This window comes from Lagopus leucura, unplaced genomic scaffold (genome assembly GCF_019238085.1).
Source record: "Lagopus leucura isolate 7727_CA_CO unplaced genomic scaffold, USGS_WTPT01 Super-Scaffold_702, whole genome shotgun sequence".
NCBI classification, from domain to species: domain Eukaryota; kingdom Metazoa; phylum Chordata; class Aves; order Galliformes; family Phasianidae; genus Lagopus; species Lagopus leucura.
This window is the reverse complement of record NW_024962254.1, coordinates 4788737-4807066: the sequence shown is the minus strand read 5'-3', so window position 1 is coordinate 4807066 and position 18330 is coordinate 4788737. Positions and strand designations below refer to the sequence as shown.

Here is an 18330-nt window from a genome sequence, read left to right as displayed (position 1 = left end):
ATTTAACGGTAGCTATTGCCAATGCTATACATCTTTTTTTTCCCCTAATCATTAAAGCTGCTTTTCTGAACAGTCAAATAACCATGGAATTAACTTTATACAGATGCAGATCTTCTACCACTTAATTCAGGGCATTAGACAACAAGTTATAAAAATAACACAGCCCATGAATTTAAACTCAGCATAAATTTCTGCTGGAAAAACTTTGAAGAAAAGCAATTAACTCTCAGCTGTAAACTCAGGCATTTTACCTGTGCTAGCAACTCTTTACCCTCTTATATTTAATCTGTGTCCAATTTAAATATTACAGTATGTATCTTTACCTCAGCAATTTTTTTGACTTTCCTCTTACCTCAGCAGGGATGGCACAGACTTGTAATGGCAAAGAAAATTCTGTCTGATAGTCTTGTTCCTAACATTATGACTGCCTAAGAAGCAGTATTATCCCACATATAAACTCAACATGATTATCAGGCTGAAAATCTATGAGATTTGTGTATTTAAACTGCTCATTAAGAACAGAAATGACTACCAGTATTTTCTTCGACTCAAGAAATAAACACCAATATTCTTGAATGTTCATTTGGATCAAATTCAACCCCCAAAACCATTTTTTCTCACGTTTGATCATCATAGAATCATAGAATGATTTGGGTTGGAAGGGGCATTCAAGATCTATTTGAAATCTATTCTGTTATGCGTACATATTTCATATATTTAGGTTTTGTTTCTCTCAATAAAATGCACAATAAAAACAAACAAACAACTGGAAAACATATCCAATGATTTGACCCAACAGTACTTTCTACATTTTCTAGTCCTTTTCCATCACTTAAAAAAACCCCATAGTACTTTAAGTCATTCCAGTTGTCTGCTGCAGACAACAGTGCTAAAGTAGCATAAAAAAAACCCTGAAGACTTGAATGTTTTGCCTTAGTTTTGTCAATAGACCCAACAGGCATTATTATTTGACCAAGTCCCAACAGGCACTATTATTAAATTGTTACATGTCTTTGCTGAGTGACTCGAGATACCCTGGAGCAACAAGACACTGTACAGCTAAATTCTCCTGGCTATGCACTGTATCAACTAAATTTCATTTGGTGACTTCAGCACGAGTGAACTAGGTGCTGAAGACAGCAGTATTTCTAATGTCCCCTGCAGCAGTGCTGAGCAAGATGTGTTTGGCTCAAGGGGAAAAATCAGAGCAGCCCAATAATATGGGCTCTGGTCAAAATAGATGTGCAGAGTCCACTGCCTGGAACCAGCTGTCATGAAATGCCAAGACAGGACTGTGGAGAGGGGCAAAAATGTGTGAAACATGCAGTGAGACCAATGAGCCCCATTTCCCTCTGCCATGGAGAAAGAAGCCTTCTCAAGACGGGCTGCAGTGGTAGGAATGGTGCTGAGATCTTATTATCCCATGTCCCTCACTGCTACCCACGTTTCTGAGGTTGTGCAGTGAAATACAATGAAGAGAAGGTTGGAAGAAAGAGAGCATCAGAGAAACAGAGAGATGAGTAATTTAGTCCTAGTCCTCCCTCATTGGGCAGTTTCACAACACATTTTGGAGAGCGGCTACTGATGGCCCTATGCCAACAAAAAGAATTTGTGTAAGAAGTATCTCTGCCCAGGAATTTCCTTCTAATAATGTCTGTCAGCTTTTTTTGACTTCACATAAAGACCTACCTATAGCTCTTATGTGTTGCATGAGGAACTTTTGCAGCATGGCTTCACATGACTTTTTAATTCTTGTCATTAATTTCCATTTTATCACAGAGGAGACATTCCTGAGTGTTCGCTGAAGAGTAACAGCTAAAATCCAAAACTGCAGAAACAAGGGTTTGGAAAAGATTTTATGTCAATTTGTAATGGAGATATAAAACTAGGAAATTTATGACATGACTGATTTTCAACGCTTATTTTAAGATACAAACATGAAAATTTGTTCTTATTCTGTTATTACAGCAAAGCAAATTTCAGTCTTTCTTAGATGGGAGTTGTGTAGGGTAAGACATTGATTCACAATTCTTGCAAAGAAATTACATGCTGAAGGATTTTCTATAGAAAAACTCAGCTCTGAATAGAAGGGGGTTTCTTGTCTGCAGATGTTCCACCTGTAGTTGTACAATCAAAGAACTTCAGAAGATTGCACTGCCTTTGATGCAATAGAATAATTTTTATTGCCACTTTATTGCAGGAGCTCCATGAGGAGCTGAGCAGAGGGCCTGCACCTCTGTACACTGTAGGTGCCTATGGCAAAGGCATTGAGCTGAGGTTCACTGCGGGCAGCGCATGATTCACATCACTGGCAGTAGCAGTAGGCTGGGGCTCTGGACAACAAAGAAAGAGTGAGTTCTTCATTTTGGGATTTTTGAGGTGGAGAAATAGCAACTTAGGAGACAAAAAAAATTGTTTTATAAAAACTACTATTTTACAATGTTTACATAATTATCCCAACATCATCTGTAAGTAGTATTGCTACAGAGAGCTGTATTTCAGGCTTTGTAGCCAAACAGGTAAAATTGTTTAATGGGTAAAAGCCAAGCTAGAATATTATGACCCATCTATGCATGTGTTCCTTCATGCAATTTCCAGAAGCTTATAAACAAATGCCTAATGGAAGCATATTTTTTGCTAGAAATTATTACTCTAAGCCAATTATTTTTAATGCCAGTAGGTGTCTAATAATTGTTTGGCACTGAGACAATAAAACATTTTGGTTTCGGAAAATTGCAATGTGTTTGATAGACTATTATTGAAGACTCATTTTGTTTATGCAGCCAGAGCCACACTGTGTACCATTATGCATGCTAGATGTTATTAGGAATGCTAAAAAGTTGTTAGGAGTCAGACCAGTTCATAGTTGAATTACTCTTTTTTTAAGGGACTAAACCAAAGTTTCACTTTGTCTTCAACACGGGGACTAAATTCATATTTTTTATCATAGTTTATATCAGCTATTTTTAATACAACTGAAGCAATATAGCAGTCCATAGCAAAAACAGCATACCAGGGCTCAGGTCAGATTTTCTCCTGCATTTAATGGGAAAGCTCTTTGTCCTCAGCAGTTTAGAAACATGATGCAAAAGAAGCAAAAGAGAAAACTAAATCAGTTGATGCTGCCAGTGGAAGCGGCATCATGGAATGGAAAAAGAATCTTAAACTAAAATTTAATTACACAGCAAAGTTGGACATCTCATTTCAAATAATCAAAGTTAGCCAGAGTTGACAGAATAAGCCTTTCAAGAATGATGTAATGCAAAGCCTTCTGCTAGCAAATGCTCTTCCAAATGATAACAGAGGCTAGTTAAAAAATTTGGACCAAACTAAGGTGCAAACTAAAGCCACAGGGCATAGCAAAGTGCAGAATCCTGGATTTCTGTGATCTCACCTGTGATCACATCAGCAGGATGTGTATCTGCAGGACAACAATGTCCAGTAAACACCCACAGTCCCTTGCTTATGCTGTAGATTTGTCTGTGTTCATTCCACCTTGCCTTGCTGGCTTGGGGCTTGGGTTTGATTTTGGAAGTAACTTGTCCCTATAGACTTTCTGGGAACCATGGGACTGGGGAGCAGTGTGGGTTGTTGTGCCAACAGATTTGGTGTTCATGTCCTGGGACTGTGCTGGGTGCAGACTTTTATTGCATTCAGGATTGTGTTCTCTGTTTGCTATCCTGAGTGCCTGAGATCTGACTGCAGCTCACTCTGCCCTCTTTAGTGCAACACCTTTAAAAATAGCAGTAAGTATAGAAATAGAACAGCAGTGTTGAAGATGCGTTATTCACTGACTGCTCCTCAAAAGCTACAGTAGTTGCAAGCTAGAAAAGATACAAAAGTGTTGTATTGTGCAGGCTAGCACACATAGATGGATTGCTGCTAGGCATGTTGCTCTCAGGCATACATACCTCCAGTTGAAGAAGATTACAGCTATACAAGTCATCATTTTCCTAAGAAATGGTTGGAATGCCAGCTGGAGACCAACTTTTATCTGAACTGAGTATCTATTCCTGTGAAAGTGCCTAAGTGCCTTTGAAGAGCACCCCACAGGCACCCATTCCCAATGAAAATAAACAAAAGGAGTCACAACAAAGGGATAAATTGGAGTGAGACTGGAAATAAAGATTATTTAATTGTGCATCAGTGCCCACGCCACCTTCAGTAACCCTCCTTCAAATCATCCTTGTGAGTAGATGTATATTTCATTTATGTTCAACTTCTCTTCTTCTTAGTAAATCTCTTAACCTGCGATCCCACACCTTTTGGTGTTTGTCATATCCATTATCTCGTATTATCTGATGCTATTTTCTGACTATGAAATTTAAAGGAGGGAAAAAAAAAAGCAGAGACTCCCTCCTCTTCTCTTTTCATGCACATTCAGATGTACAAATGAACACCAATGTGCACAGAAATGCTTTTGTCAGTTCAACACCTCTCCTTTCACGACCTCAGCTGCTGACTGGGAGGTATTCAGAAACTCAAGTAAGTAGTGACTGGGCAGATATTTATAAGGAAAATATACATATGGGTGAGTGCATAAATCTTTTGGACTTATTGGAGAACTTAGTGGGCAGTATCTAAAGGGGGATATAAGAAAGAAAGGGACAGACTCTTCAGCAGAGTCTGTTGTGACAGGACAAGGGAAAGTGGTTTCCAACTAAAAGAGAGGAGATTTAGACTGGATATAAGGAAAAAGTTTTTTATGATAAGGGTTGTCAGGCAAAAGGAACAGGTTGTCCAGAGAGGTGATGGATGCCCCATCTCCAGAAACACTCAAGGTCAGGCTGGATGGGGTCTGAGCAATTTGATCAAACTGTAGGTGTCCCTGTTCATTGCAGGGGAGTATGACCAGCTGAACTTTAGAAGTCCCCTTCAACTCAAGAGATTCTATGATTCTAACTACTCTTTCTCAATCAGATATAGAGCTGCTGGAGGGGGCCCAAAGGATGGCCATGAAGATGATCAGAGCACAGGTGCACCTTTCCTATGAAGTCAAGCTGGGGAAGTTTGTCATGCTTAGCTTGGAAAAGAGAAGGCTCTGGAGAGATATAACTGCAGCCTACCAGTACTTGAAGTAGCTTCTGACATTTGGAAGAAAGGTGCACTGAGTGTGCAGAGGGTTTTATTATACCACAGTACTGAATTTGTTATCTCATCTGAGCTTAGATTCTCTCTTTCAGGCCTTAATGCAGTGTTACTAAAATGACAATAAAACCAGAGGATGGTCTTACATTACAGGCAGGGCTGTGGGATCTGTAAACAGAATCTTCTCATAAGAAAAGTTATTAAATCTGATCAAGCTTCTGTCTGTCACAATAAATATATTCAGTGGTGTCTGAAAGGGCAGGGTGAGTGTAATGTGGGTGTCTGACTGGAGTATGAAAAGCTCTACGGACGACAAGCTGAATGGGAAAAACTAATGGATATGGATGGTACAATATGTTGTGGTTCAGAGCCCAGACCTACTGGGAAAATATTGGATGGATGGAGAAGGGCTGTTTCTGGGCAGGCACTTCTTCCCTGCTGGAGATCTCGCTGAGCAACTTTGCTAGGTGGGCACCTGCCTAGAAAGCCTGAATGAAATTTATTCAGTTGGGGACTGAAAATGGGTATTCATCCATAAGAAAATGTTCTGGAGTCACTGTCCACATAAGGGGTGAAATGAAATGGCATGTGGTATAAGATCTCTGTGTTTTACTTAAGTTTTAATGAAAAGTTTTCCTTCAAGATAGTTCAATACTTCTCTGGAACAGGAAACTTATACGAAAAAAGGTGATATGTTGATACAGGTCTTTCCAAGAGCTACTATTTCTGCTATGTTTTCAAGAGATGATTGAGAGAGTATATAATCTGATAGTGAGAAAAGCGAAAGAGATGCTATTTCTGTTGCCTGAAAGACTGATTTTGAGAAAATAGACTACTGGCTTGCAACCTTTCCCTCTGTAATATTTCCATAATTGGTTGGCATCTGAGTCAGTAAAAATCTGAACAGCCCTCAGCTGCTGTGTGTTTTAGGATTAATATAACAAACTCTGAAGCTTGCAGTGGGCAGAATCACATGAGGTCAGTATGCTGCTTTGGTAGATATGTAATTCTGCTTACAGTTACCAACATGGGCTGATCCTGTTGAAAGGTGATCATCTGAAGACTCATGTCAGAGTGACATGGGTTAGTGGACATGGTGGTGATGGGTTGACAGTTGGACTACATGATCTTAGTAGTCATTTCTAACCTTCATGATTTTATGATCCTTTGTTTGGGAGATGACCTTGAGCTCAACGTAGCATAAAGAACACTTTCTATTAAAACGTGTGCTCACATAACTCCACTAGCTATCTCCAACATAAACATTTTATGTAAACCTCTGAGCTGCCCAATTTTCCATTCGTTCTCCAGACTGGTGGGCCCAACACTGAGAGAGCAAATGTTTAGGAAATCTAAATGTTTTAACTTCATCTGTCTTTTTGAAGTCTGAATCACTAAGATACCAGTGTCCTGAAAAGGCTGGCCTTTGCTTCGGTAGCATAGAACAGCCTTAGGGAACCAGAGGGATGGACAGGTTTCTTTGATACCCATCTTAATTAACAATTAGAACAGCTCATGGAGAGTATTATTATGATTAAATAGATGAATTTAGAGACTGAACTTTGTGAACTCATCTGAAGCACAATCTGTGCTTGATGAAATGAAGCTGTGAAGCTGTTTACAATGATACTGTATTTTTTTCCAAAACACATAGGTGTTAGCTTCTCTGTCTGTCTGGATATCTTCAAAAGTGTTAAGAAGATTGGGGATTCTGATGATTTTTTATTTTGTCATAAGCTGTGCAAACATCTCCTTTGCAGCTTAATTTATAAATTACATCTCTGAAATGGAACAAATAAGCTTTTTTTGCTCAAGGTGAAGGGACTAGAAAATAAAAATTATGAAGACGAGCTGAGGGATTTTTTTCTTTGTCTGCAGGAGGCTGAGGGGAGACCCCATTGCTCTCGACAACTAACTGAAAGGAAGCTGCAGTGAAGTGTCAGACTCTTTTCTCAGGTGATAAATGATAGGATACAAGGAGATAGTTGGAAGTGGCACTTAAGGAGGTTTAGATTGCACATCTGGAAGAATTTCTTCGTAGAGGGTGAGGTCAGGCATTGTGATGGGCTGCCCAGGCCAGTGATGGAGGCCCTATCCCTGGAGATATTTAAGAGATGAGTGGACATGGAACTAAGGAAGATGTTTTAGTGACTTGGTAGGTCTTAGACTTAGGGACTTGGTAGGTCAGGTTGATGGTTGGAGTTGGTGATCCTGAAGATCTTTTCCAACCTCTATGAAAAGTAGACCTATTGGGTTAAGCCAGAGATCTAGTTAGCTTAGCAAATTTTTCTGAATTTGTCCAGTAACATATGCTTTAAACTAAAAGAAATATTATATTTACCTTCTTATAACCTCTCTGCTTCTGGAAATCAACTGTTATGCCCTTAGCTACATGACCAGAGAGTTAAAACTTGTCACTAGATCCACTGTTTGAAAATCAAATTCCTCTTTAGCTAATTTATATTTTATATAATACCCTATTATGATGAAGATCAGAATAGAATTATGCATTCTATAGAAAGATAGTATCCATTCCCTGATTTAGACTCAAGACCACAAGATTTCACTAGTGCTCCCTAGCAGTGTTTCTCATTCCCTGTCTTTGTAACCATTCCAATTTTGTATATATTTGATTCACATGCCAGGGATTGAAAGAGTAGAAGGAAATAAATGCACTCTAAATATTCTAAATAATATTTTTTAAAATGCCAGTCATTTTAGCTAAGGTAGCACATCCAGGTTTGATTTGAAGAAGAGATTTTGGGCCTTTGTAAAATTACCCTGTACCTATCCATACTATGAGGTTTGTTAACTGTGTTGCTGAGTGTTCTTAAGCACTTTTTCAGTGAGACACAAGAACCTGGCCAACTACAAATGTCACACCGTCTATAACACTGACTTTGCATTAAGATAGCATCAAACCTCTCTCACTCGGCCACATGGCCATGCACACATGAGCTCAAAGGTGCAACAGACAAACCCATAAGCCTATTCCTATCTAAATTTTAGTTTGATTTCCAAACAGAAGACTTCTACTGGGATTATTGCAACCCTGTTTATCTGGGCTGAACTTCTTCCAGATAAAAAAAAAGTAAAAATGTACTGTTAGGCAGCTTTCTGCACTTCTTCTTGAACACTAAAAGAAGGGAAGACTAAACGGAATTGCTGATCACTAAAATATACATACATGTAAATGTACTCAAATGCCACATTTTACATCATGAAGTTTAATCTAAGTGCAAACAGTTTTTCCTTTTATGCTCTTTCAAATACACCTTTACATTATCTCTTTCCAAAAAGGTCCTCAATTTTCTTCTTCTTCTTTTTTTTTTTTTTTAATTGACAAAAGCAGATTTTTAGCAAACACTAACAATAGAAAATTTGTTCCCAAATGGATACAACATCTCAGTCTGTAATTATGCTATTTCCTCCATACTGAAACAAACAGTGACATGAGTAGCTGGAAGATTAATGTTATGCTGATGACAAAAATGGAAAAACAATTTGGGGAATCGGGAGGTAATTAAATTCTTGACAGACTCACTTGAATAAGGACCATTAGTTATATGAATGAATTATTCCCCTGAGGCTTTGATTATATACAGGAAATAAGCATTTAACAAGTGATTTCACTGGCGATATAAAGCATATTATCTCCCCAAATAAATGGCAAAGTTAATTTACAGGCTTGCAGAGAGTGGACATTTCAAATGTAAAAATGTAGAACTGACTCCTTAACAAACACAGGGAGATTAAGATTTCACAATGCTGTTTATTGCATATTTTATACCAAGCTGAACTCTGATTCCACATAATAAATAAATAAGGAAAACTTGTTTCAACCAGTGCAATTATTCTCCTTTTGCAGTGAACTCAAGAATTGTTTGGTATGGCAGTAAGGGAAGTGTTTGCAACTCTGAATTATTATTTTGCTGGAATGCAGAAGCTTTGGACCCTCTCCATTAGAAACCGTATTGCAACAAGAGGAACTTCTCACTCTGGTAATCTGCTATGGCTGAAGTAAAGGAACATGATTATCTAGGACAAAGGAAGTATTTCCATTCCCATTACAAAGGAAAAATAAAGTAAGAAAATGTTAAGAATGAGGATTTTAAATGGGCAGGGGACCTCCAGAACTGCAGGTCTGAAAGGGATCTGCTGAATCACTGTTTTGCCCCTTTGCTAGTCCCCACCTATGACTTTGTCATTTCATCATGCAGATTTGGTGCTTCCCTGTGTTTTCTAAACACAAATGGGACTTTCTTTGCTGGTGGCTTCAGCCAAACTCTCGTTTTGCTCTGAAACCCTCACTTGTAAATCCATGCACATCAATTCAACTGCTTTCAAAATCAAATCCCTGCAATGCTGATGTCAAGTATTTACTACTGCTGCAAATGTAAGCTACGCTTCTGCAGAGAAAAATACCTTCACAGTCAGGACTGTAGGTATTTTTCACATTCAGACTTGCCAGCTAGAACAGCAGTGTGTAAGGTGTTGGGCATCAGAGCCGTGAGCTGATTGTTGGGCACAGTAATGACAGCAGAACGGCGGCAGCAGAAATGCTGCTCTGGCTGCATAGCACTGGTGGAAGGGAACTTGCAGATTTGGTGCTGGCTGGCCCCATTGTGAAACACACCCGTGTTCAATGTCTGTCACAACTGTCAAAGCTGTGAGTCCCCAGACCTAAAATTTGCATCCAGAACTCTAATATTCAACCTTTTTTTTGAGATGTAACAGTTTTCCAAGTCAGGGAGTTTACATTTCTTTTTCTGTTCCATTAAACATATACCAATGTGCACTGTTTTTTGAAGTCTTTTCTTCTCTAACCTTCCTTTAACTAAAACTGCATCTTCCAATTAGGAGGCATTGTCAGTCAGTATTATTCTGAAAAGAATAACTATTTAGAAGATCACTGTATTATACCCTTGTATACTCAAGATTCCTTAAGCTGCAGAAATTTTATCTACTCGTAAACATACAAAATGATTAAAAAGTGCAACTTCAAAAGGTTTCATTCTTTACATACCCCTTTTGCATCAATGACACCAGGCTTTGCGTTGAACTTCACAGTCTTCAAACGGGCACGCTCCTTCCTTTCCACTCTGTGGGAAACAAAAATAAAGAACCACATGTTGGTTGGAGCAGTGTTTTCTATGATGTGTCTGATACACAATCTGCTAAGACCACATGGTACATGAAGTGAACACCAAAAGCAAATTTTTACAGATAGTAAGAGATGTGAGGTCACTTCCTCAGCCAATCACAGAATCATAGAATCATTAAGGTTGGTAAAGACCACGAAGATCATCTAGTCCAACCATCACCTCATCACCACCATGCCTCCTAGGCAGCCCATGAGCAGCATTCTGCTGGCAAACACAGATCTGGCTCCAAAGATCCTTGGTTTTCTTACATTAACTGAACAGCGCTTCCTCCCAACAAGCATGCAAACTAAAGAGACAAAGTTTCACCTGATGAGTTAAAATGTAAGACACTTCATTTGATAGAGGATTCTTAGCACTTCTCTCTCTGTCTTTACCCCATTTTCCAACTGTTTCCAGCAGTGCCCCTTATTACTGTCTTCACTGCAACTAAAAAGCAATCCAGTAATGAAAGAGAATAGGTTTCAATGGTATCAGTGAATTGATTAGCCAAGTGAGATGGTCAGATAAACACTGTAGCTGACTAGAGCAGACTGGAATAGGATGCTCCCTTCTTTATGTTTCAGAGCAAACTTTGCCTTGATTCTCAAAAAATACAATAATAACAAAAAAAAACAAAAAAAAAACAAAAAAAAAAAAAACAAAAAAAAAACCCACCCAAAAAATCCAGCAGAAAACAGCATCCATCCACCACACACAGGCAGATGGTTTGACCACAGCTTTGTAAAGCCCTTTTTATGTATTTAAATCTTTTCACTGTTTAAACACGAAGTTCTTCAAACTTGTCTTTACCAATATCAAAGGTTTTTTAAAGGTCTTGCCCTCAGCTTGCTCTGCAGAGTGCATGCTGGTTCACTGAATTTTCTGAGTTCTGGTTCACTGAGTTTTCAACATGCTGTCCTTGGAACCTTTCTGTTGCTGATTTTTGAAATGAATTCTAAATTTGTCTTCTGAAAGATGGAGGTATGCTATTTCTTACAATATTCAAGTGCATAGAAGCTTGCTTCAGGTTTTGCTTATTTAAAACTACAGTTTTTCCCAAATGAGCTCATTTGAGCTCATCTCATCTGAGGAGAGATACAAATGCTCCAGGACAGAATAACTATTTTCAGCCACCCTAAAATGCTATGAAATAGGTGGGTGGTCTTTTTTTAAAACTATTATCTCCATGGTAGCAGCATGGAAATAATTTTTTTTTTTTTTTTTTTTTTTTTTTTTTCTGATTTATTTCAGTGAAGTGGGTGGATTCTGAAGACAAATATGTGGTTGGACTTGATGATCCTTAAGGTCTTTTCCAACCTGAGCAATTCTATGATTCTATGTACAGGCACCAAATAACCAAATAGTGTAGCCATGTAAGAAAAAATGTAAATGATGTATTTCAGTTTCTTTGGTCTATTTCCAGTTTGGTACCAGGAACTGACCACTCATTAACAGATGGATGCATTGGGTGAGCATATCTTCAAGATCAGTTCAATGCAAGTGAATCTAGTGTCAAGGGAGCTGCAGAAGAGGAACCAAAGTGCAGAAGCAGAAGGCAAGAAGGACATTTGTGTTGACAGCTCTCTCATGGGCTGAGCTGGGAAAACAGAGCAGACAGCCCATGTGTGCCCACCTCATGGGACCGAAGAGCCCAAACTGCAGTGTGATATAACACACAACTTGCCTCAGCCTGCACCATTCTGGCAATTCTGTTTTTAAAGGAAGTTCAAATGTTCCAATGAAAAGCCTCAGTGATTATTTGATCCTAACATTGCTATAATAAATACAGTTTTGGAAAGGAGTTGCTACCTTGTATATGCAACACCTTCACAGTGAGAAAATACCAAGTTCTCTTCAGGAGACAATTATTTTTAATAGAGAAAAAAAAAATCATTGACAATAAGCTAAAGCCTGGCAAATTCAGATTAAGAAAAGCACAAAATTTACTTTCTAATGGTTAAGAAATTTAGCCATTAAAATAGCACAGAAGAGGTGTATCTGGCATCCATATCTTAGAATCTTGACTGGAAAAACACAATTTCCAGTCACCAAAGTCAAGGAAAAAAAGATACACAAGATAGGCTTACAAAGGAGATGAGACAGTGTTCCTTTTCCGTCTTTAAATAACATGGATCGGTATTAAAAGTTTCCATTATTTGGTGAATGGGCATAATTTTAAAAATGTCTGTAAACATTAAAATCTATCAGCACAGAGAGACATGTGCAGCTAAAATTTTACCTGTCGGTGAATGATATGGTAGATTTTGAAAGTTCATCCCATCTACAAGATTTACTCATGGTGTATATTTGACTTTTTAATGCAATATGCTCGAATAATAACACCAGTAACTCTAAAAATGATCTGAGAAAGGGTGAGCTCTCTACTAAATGCAGTCAAACTCCATGAAAGGCACAAGCAGAGAGAAAAATCTACTGCAAAGGAAATCTACTGAAAGGAAAAGCTACTATTGTCCTTACCTTGACTAATACAGTCATAACTATAAAGATAATACTTACTACCTTTGCAAAATCATCTACAGGATCTACTGCCCAGATCACCTATAATTGAAACAGTAACACTGTTTGTCTAGAATTATGAATTTCTCTAGAAAATTTAAGACCAGTCCTGCAAAGCTAGCTTGTAACAGCTCAATATAGTATTTTTATTAGACAATAAATTATCTGGAGAGAAAAATGAGGTTTATTATATCCTCTAAATTGGTCCAAATATATGTCTTTTTGTAACTTGCAGAGTTTTCCACAAATAGTATACAAATATATTCTCTTAAACCTGGTTTCTAAGTCTGTATAGTAAGACTGCTTAGTTTTTGGTAATTTTTTTTTAAATACAAACTCTATTCTTTTGATAGAATGATAATTAGTACAGCATGTTTCCTTCTGTCTGAGTGGGATTATATATTTCCTACTGAAACACAGTGAATGCTGGTTACTATAGCTACAGTTTAAATTTAGAATAAATGCATTTCTCTGTATGTGTGGAATATTCACATGGAAACAGCTCAAATGCAGCTTTTAAATTAAATCTGTGTTATTAAAACCACATGAACAGTTTTAAACTCAAACTAGCAGATGAAGTCCCCTGATAATATCAGTAAGAAATGAAGACTTGAGGCTGTATAATTGCCTAAATAGCATGGATGCCTTCTGAGAAAATAACTACCTCAAAAGAACACAGCATTCAACTTATTAATCTGTGTTAACATTTAAACTCATGCCAATTCTTTCTGACTTCCTAAAACATCTGCTTTTAACTTCATTTCTTTTTCGCTGCATAAAGAAAGTTGAAAAGTAGCGTTGAAGAGTGGACCTTATTTATGAAATGCTTCGTAATTGAATTAGCAGCAATGGTGGGTATGGCTGCACTCTACAGCCAGAGAAGACAAGATGATGGCTGCACTCTACAGGCAGAGAAGACAAGATGAGGAATGACAGAAACATTCTACATTGCTTTGAGTAGTCCATAAATAACATCACTGAGTGCCATTAATCCTCCAGGAAAATGTATCAACAGTGTTCATACATGCTTATAATACCTACTGAATATTACAAGCATCTCATAATTTACACCTCTGTTGAAGAAAGCACACAGTTTTGTTCTTCATTACAATTTTTCTGACACTTTCTACAATACTGGTCTTTTCAGTTATTATTTAGCTGAACCAAAAACTTCCAAGTTGAAATTTTATGTGTCTCAGGACAAATACAATACTGCTGCTGCCTGAAGTATCATTGAAATGGGTTAACTCTTGGAGAAAGGCTCAGATAAAACAGATGGCTGTGCCCAGGATATAAAATTCTTTTAAAGCACTTCTGCTCAGGTGCTTTACTGCCTTCACAGAATCATAGAGTCATAAAATGACTTGTTGGGTCGGAAGGGACCTTAAAGCCCATCCCGTTGCAACCACCTTCCATGAGCAGGGTTGGCCTCCATCAGCTCAGGCTGCCCAGGACCTCATCCAACCTGGCCAACATCTCCAGAGATGGAGCACCACAGATTCTCTGGGCAGCTGTTCCAGGGCCTCACTACAGGAATAGTTTCATTTATTGGGTGAGGGACTTGAGGTATGACAGGAGGTTGCTCTGGTATCAGGAGTACACTTCTATTTTCTGAAGAAATCATGTCACTATCCAAATGTTTGAAATGCTTTGTTTCATTGTGTGTTCTGGAGAAATCTGATAAAATTTTGTTATCTAAAGATTTTGTCTTGAGTGACCACAGGGTAGATTGCAGTGAACTGAAGTTGTTTAATTTCTCCTTATAGCTACTGTGTCATTTCTTTTTTTTTTTTTTTTTTTTTTTTTTTTTTTTTTTTTTTTTTTTTTTTGCCAGAGAGTCAAAAAGTGAGTGAAAAATGTTTGGAATTATGAAAATAAAAAATATTGAATATCAATTTTTTAATGTATCTTTTTGTATTTACATTTATTTGATATAGCTCTCAGAAATATATCTTAGTAAATATTTAAAAGGAACACTACTTTGAGCGCTTTTAGTATGTATCTTCAGTTTTGCAATTGCTACATTTTGACAAAAAATAATCATGATTCCTGTTATCACCAGGACAAAATGGGGTTAGGCACAAAGAGTTTTTCACAGCAGCTAACGTGGTGAATGCCTAAATAACAAAGGAGTGTAAATTCTTCACACTCCTCCATTCCTTTGGCTGCTAGAAAAATCACTATCCCTTAGGCAACACTTTGAACGATCATCAGAGGAAACCACTTTTAAAGGAAGAAATGTTTCATTTAGAATGGTATCCATTTTTTATTTACTATTGCTGCACAAAGTAGGATTATAAACTGGTTGTGAGAAAGATTAAATTAAGGGGAACAGTTTCCATCTGCCAAGTTATGCAAAGACTCAAATGTGCAACCAAGGATTGGCTAATATACACATTAATCTCACGCCCCTTTCTAATCATAAATCTACTCAGTAGAGTTATGCCTAAGAGTTAAACACAGGTACAATTTCTGAAACTACTTCATGGCTCAAGTCTCATTTGCAAAAGTTCTAAGGTCCCTGAGGCTAAATGAGCTTTCAAGAGGTGTTCAAAGACATCCAGCATTCAAGTAATATAATCATAGCATCATAGATCATAAAATCGTAGGGGTTGGAAGTGACTTTTGGAGATCATCAAGTCCAACCCCATGCTAAAATAAGTTCCCTGCAGCAGGCTGAGCAGGAGAGCACCCAGGCATCCTCCTTCATAGGAAGAGACTCCACAACCTCTCTGGGCAGCCTGTTCCAGTGCTCTGTCACTCTCACTGTAACTTCCTATATTCCACCTTGTGCCCATTACCCATTGTCCTGTTGCTGGACACCAGTGAAAAGAGCCCATCCCTTTGACTACCACACTTTAGATAGTTATAAACACTGATGGGATCACCTTCTCCAAATGTGACTTTGGAACTGAAAACCTCTGAGTCCCATAGGGAGATGACCTCATCAAGCAGAACTGAAGTGGATTTAATGCCCCCACTTCTAGTTCAGTTTAGGCTCTCCAAGTGTAGTTCCCTGCAGAACCATTACAGTGTAGAATAAAATGGTCTGAGATGATCTGAGATGTAGGACAGCAGGAGTAAATCTCGTGTACTCATTTTCTACAGTGATGCTCATTCATAACAAGTTTCTTCCTGGACCCTAACTGGGGAGAAAAACTTATCATTTGTCCCAAGTTACCACATTACTACTTGTGCAACTGCAGGGAGAGTTTGTTCTCAAGAGGAGGTGAATTCTTTAGGAATGAGAAACCGTGAAGAATGGCATCACTGACTTTTGTGGCTACGCTCAATTCCAGGGCATCTGTACTCACAGAAGGACATATATTTCTGCTTTATTTGTCTGGGCTCCTTGTGTGCTGGAAGGACAAAGTTACTGTCTCATATGGGTGAACTCATCTATGATTCCATCAGGGAGAAGTAATAAGACAGATTTCTACCTGGATTCTCAACCTTGTCAACTTTGTTGGTAGCAAACACTTTGCAGCACTTTTTTCGAAAATGATCCAGATTTATTCTCCTTTTTCCATGTATGGCCAAAGGAGTGGAGAAGACTTCAGTGTTTCCTCACTAGCAAATCTGAAACTTTAGCTCTTTTAGTTGCTGTTTTCTTCTGACTCATCTCCTGAAGAACGAGAACTTACTACTGTAATGAAGCATTTAAAGACATAGTAATATCTAACCACTATTCTATTTCTTGAAAATGGATCTTTGGGATCTTCAAAATTAGATTTTCAGCTCTTTTTTGTACACTGAAAACAAGAAGTTGAGTACAACTCAGCCAGACATGAACTCTGAAACCCCACTGTTGGAGGTTAATGGACTACTAGGAATTTTGTCAGTGCCTTTGTAAAAGCACTAATCAGTTTTCTCAGTAGAGATGTAAAATACCGAGTGAGACATGCTTTAATCTTTAATAACTGATTAATCACTGATGAGTAGGGATGCAAATAAGAAACTGGTGTCTGGAATCAAATAAAATGGTTACAGTAACCTAATTTGCATGGATTTGGCACTGAGGCATTCTGCAGAATTAAAGCAAAATTCAAATCCAGCATGAGAACTGTTAAAAGGAGAGTTATCACATAGAAGAATGCAATATAAAATGGATTCTGGACAGAACATGCTATATTTTACATCTTTGCTAATGTGCTTTTCATGTCTTGCTTCCAGGATATCAGCTTTACATTTGTTGTGCCTGCAACAAATATACATTTGTTGTATTCCATCAAGTGAAGCATAACAGACAATGCAGATCACTATTTATAGTCCAAATATGTTGACTCAGTGCACAGTTTTCCATTGCTTCTATTCTTTGCACTGTTTAGCTTTGCCTGTGTGAAGTTTCAGTATACCAATAAGCTCTCATTCTCTAAATTATTTTTTATTATTCCTGAAGTGGCATTTTTTTGCAACAGAACATGTATTTTTCACTAGGAGAAAACACGCTCTCTTATAGATCTCCACCTTCACTAAGGAAAGCTGCTTGCTTATAGAAAGCAGCTCAGCACTTGGTGAATATTTTATGAAAATGGTAGACCTAATGCCAGTGGGAACCAACTTCTCATAAAACTGTTGAACAACCTTGTTCTGTTTAAAAGCTAGAGGCTGTTCTCCTTTTTTCCCGTAATTGCCAGGGAACAACAAGAGAATTATAAATACACATAGAAATCAATTTTACTCTGTACTTATTTTGTTTCCGTTAGGTTAGTAAGTATAGTCAGGTAACTTATTATAGACAAAGCTTACAAGATCATGCCATGTAAAAAAGTTTTATCATCTAAAGATTAAAGTCTTAAGGGATATTTAGCAAGGTGGACAGTTTGTAGGAGACCATTAAAAATAAAACTCACTTGAGTGGATAAACATGCCCTTCTGCCAAGCTGAGCAGAATAACAAATTTGAACTGGCTTTTTGCCCACGGGGAGTTCTGTCCTCTTGTTCCTTGTCCTTACAAATGTTTGCAAAACATTGTTTTTTAATGTTTTTTCTCCCATTTTCTTCTCAAAGGAAAGTGTGGTTACATGTGTGTTTTGTGAGAATGCTGTCCATTTGATAACACGACTGCGTGGTGCCATCACGCACATTTATTTGGTATATAACAGAGACACGAGTTACATAACTTTTTCAGCTACCTGAAAATGGAAGTCTTGGAGTGATGTACAACACAAGTGGTTTAGTCCTGTAGACAGCAGAAGGATTACGTGACTGATTTAGTGTTAGAGGACCAAATCCTCAGTGCCTACATAGGAAGCAAATGTAGAAGTAGGAAGAATTTAGGCTAGGCTGTTCTGGGGGCAATGTGTGTGACGCTGCAGAATAAAATCCCTTTGGATCCACAGATCAGAGGTGCCACAACATGTAAAATACTGAAGCTTGCCATTCATGAAGTTGGAGGTTGCCATTATATAGAGATTGCAATTAAAAAAAAAAAACAACACAAAAAAAAAGAGTTGTAAAATCAGTGCCACAGCAAATCAAATTGTACTCTTGAATTAAAGCATCTGTGGAAGACTTTAATACACTCTGACTTATGCACACTGGTTTCACGCTTTTTGTTGATTGACCTTTCTGAATGTAA

General features: G+C 37.9%; 1 protein-coding gene across 1 annotated transcript in view; it reads right to left on the bottom strand.

Annotated features, from left to right (window-relative positions):
• Positions 1-18330, bottom strand: part of LOC122175185 (disks large homolog 2) — a 737856-nt gene that overhangs the window by 33646 nt on the left and 685880 nt on the right. Inside the window, exon 17 of the mRNA XM_042862630.1 lies at positions 10115-10190. Coding sequence (XP_042718564.1) covers positions 10115-10190 — 76 coding nt within the window. The remainder of the gene's footprint in view (positions 1-10114; positions 10191-18330) is intronic.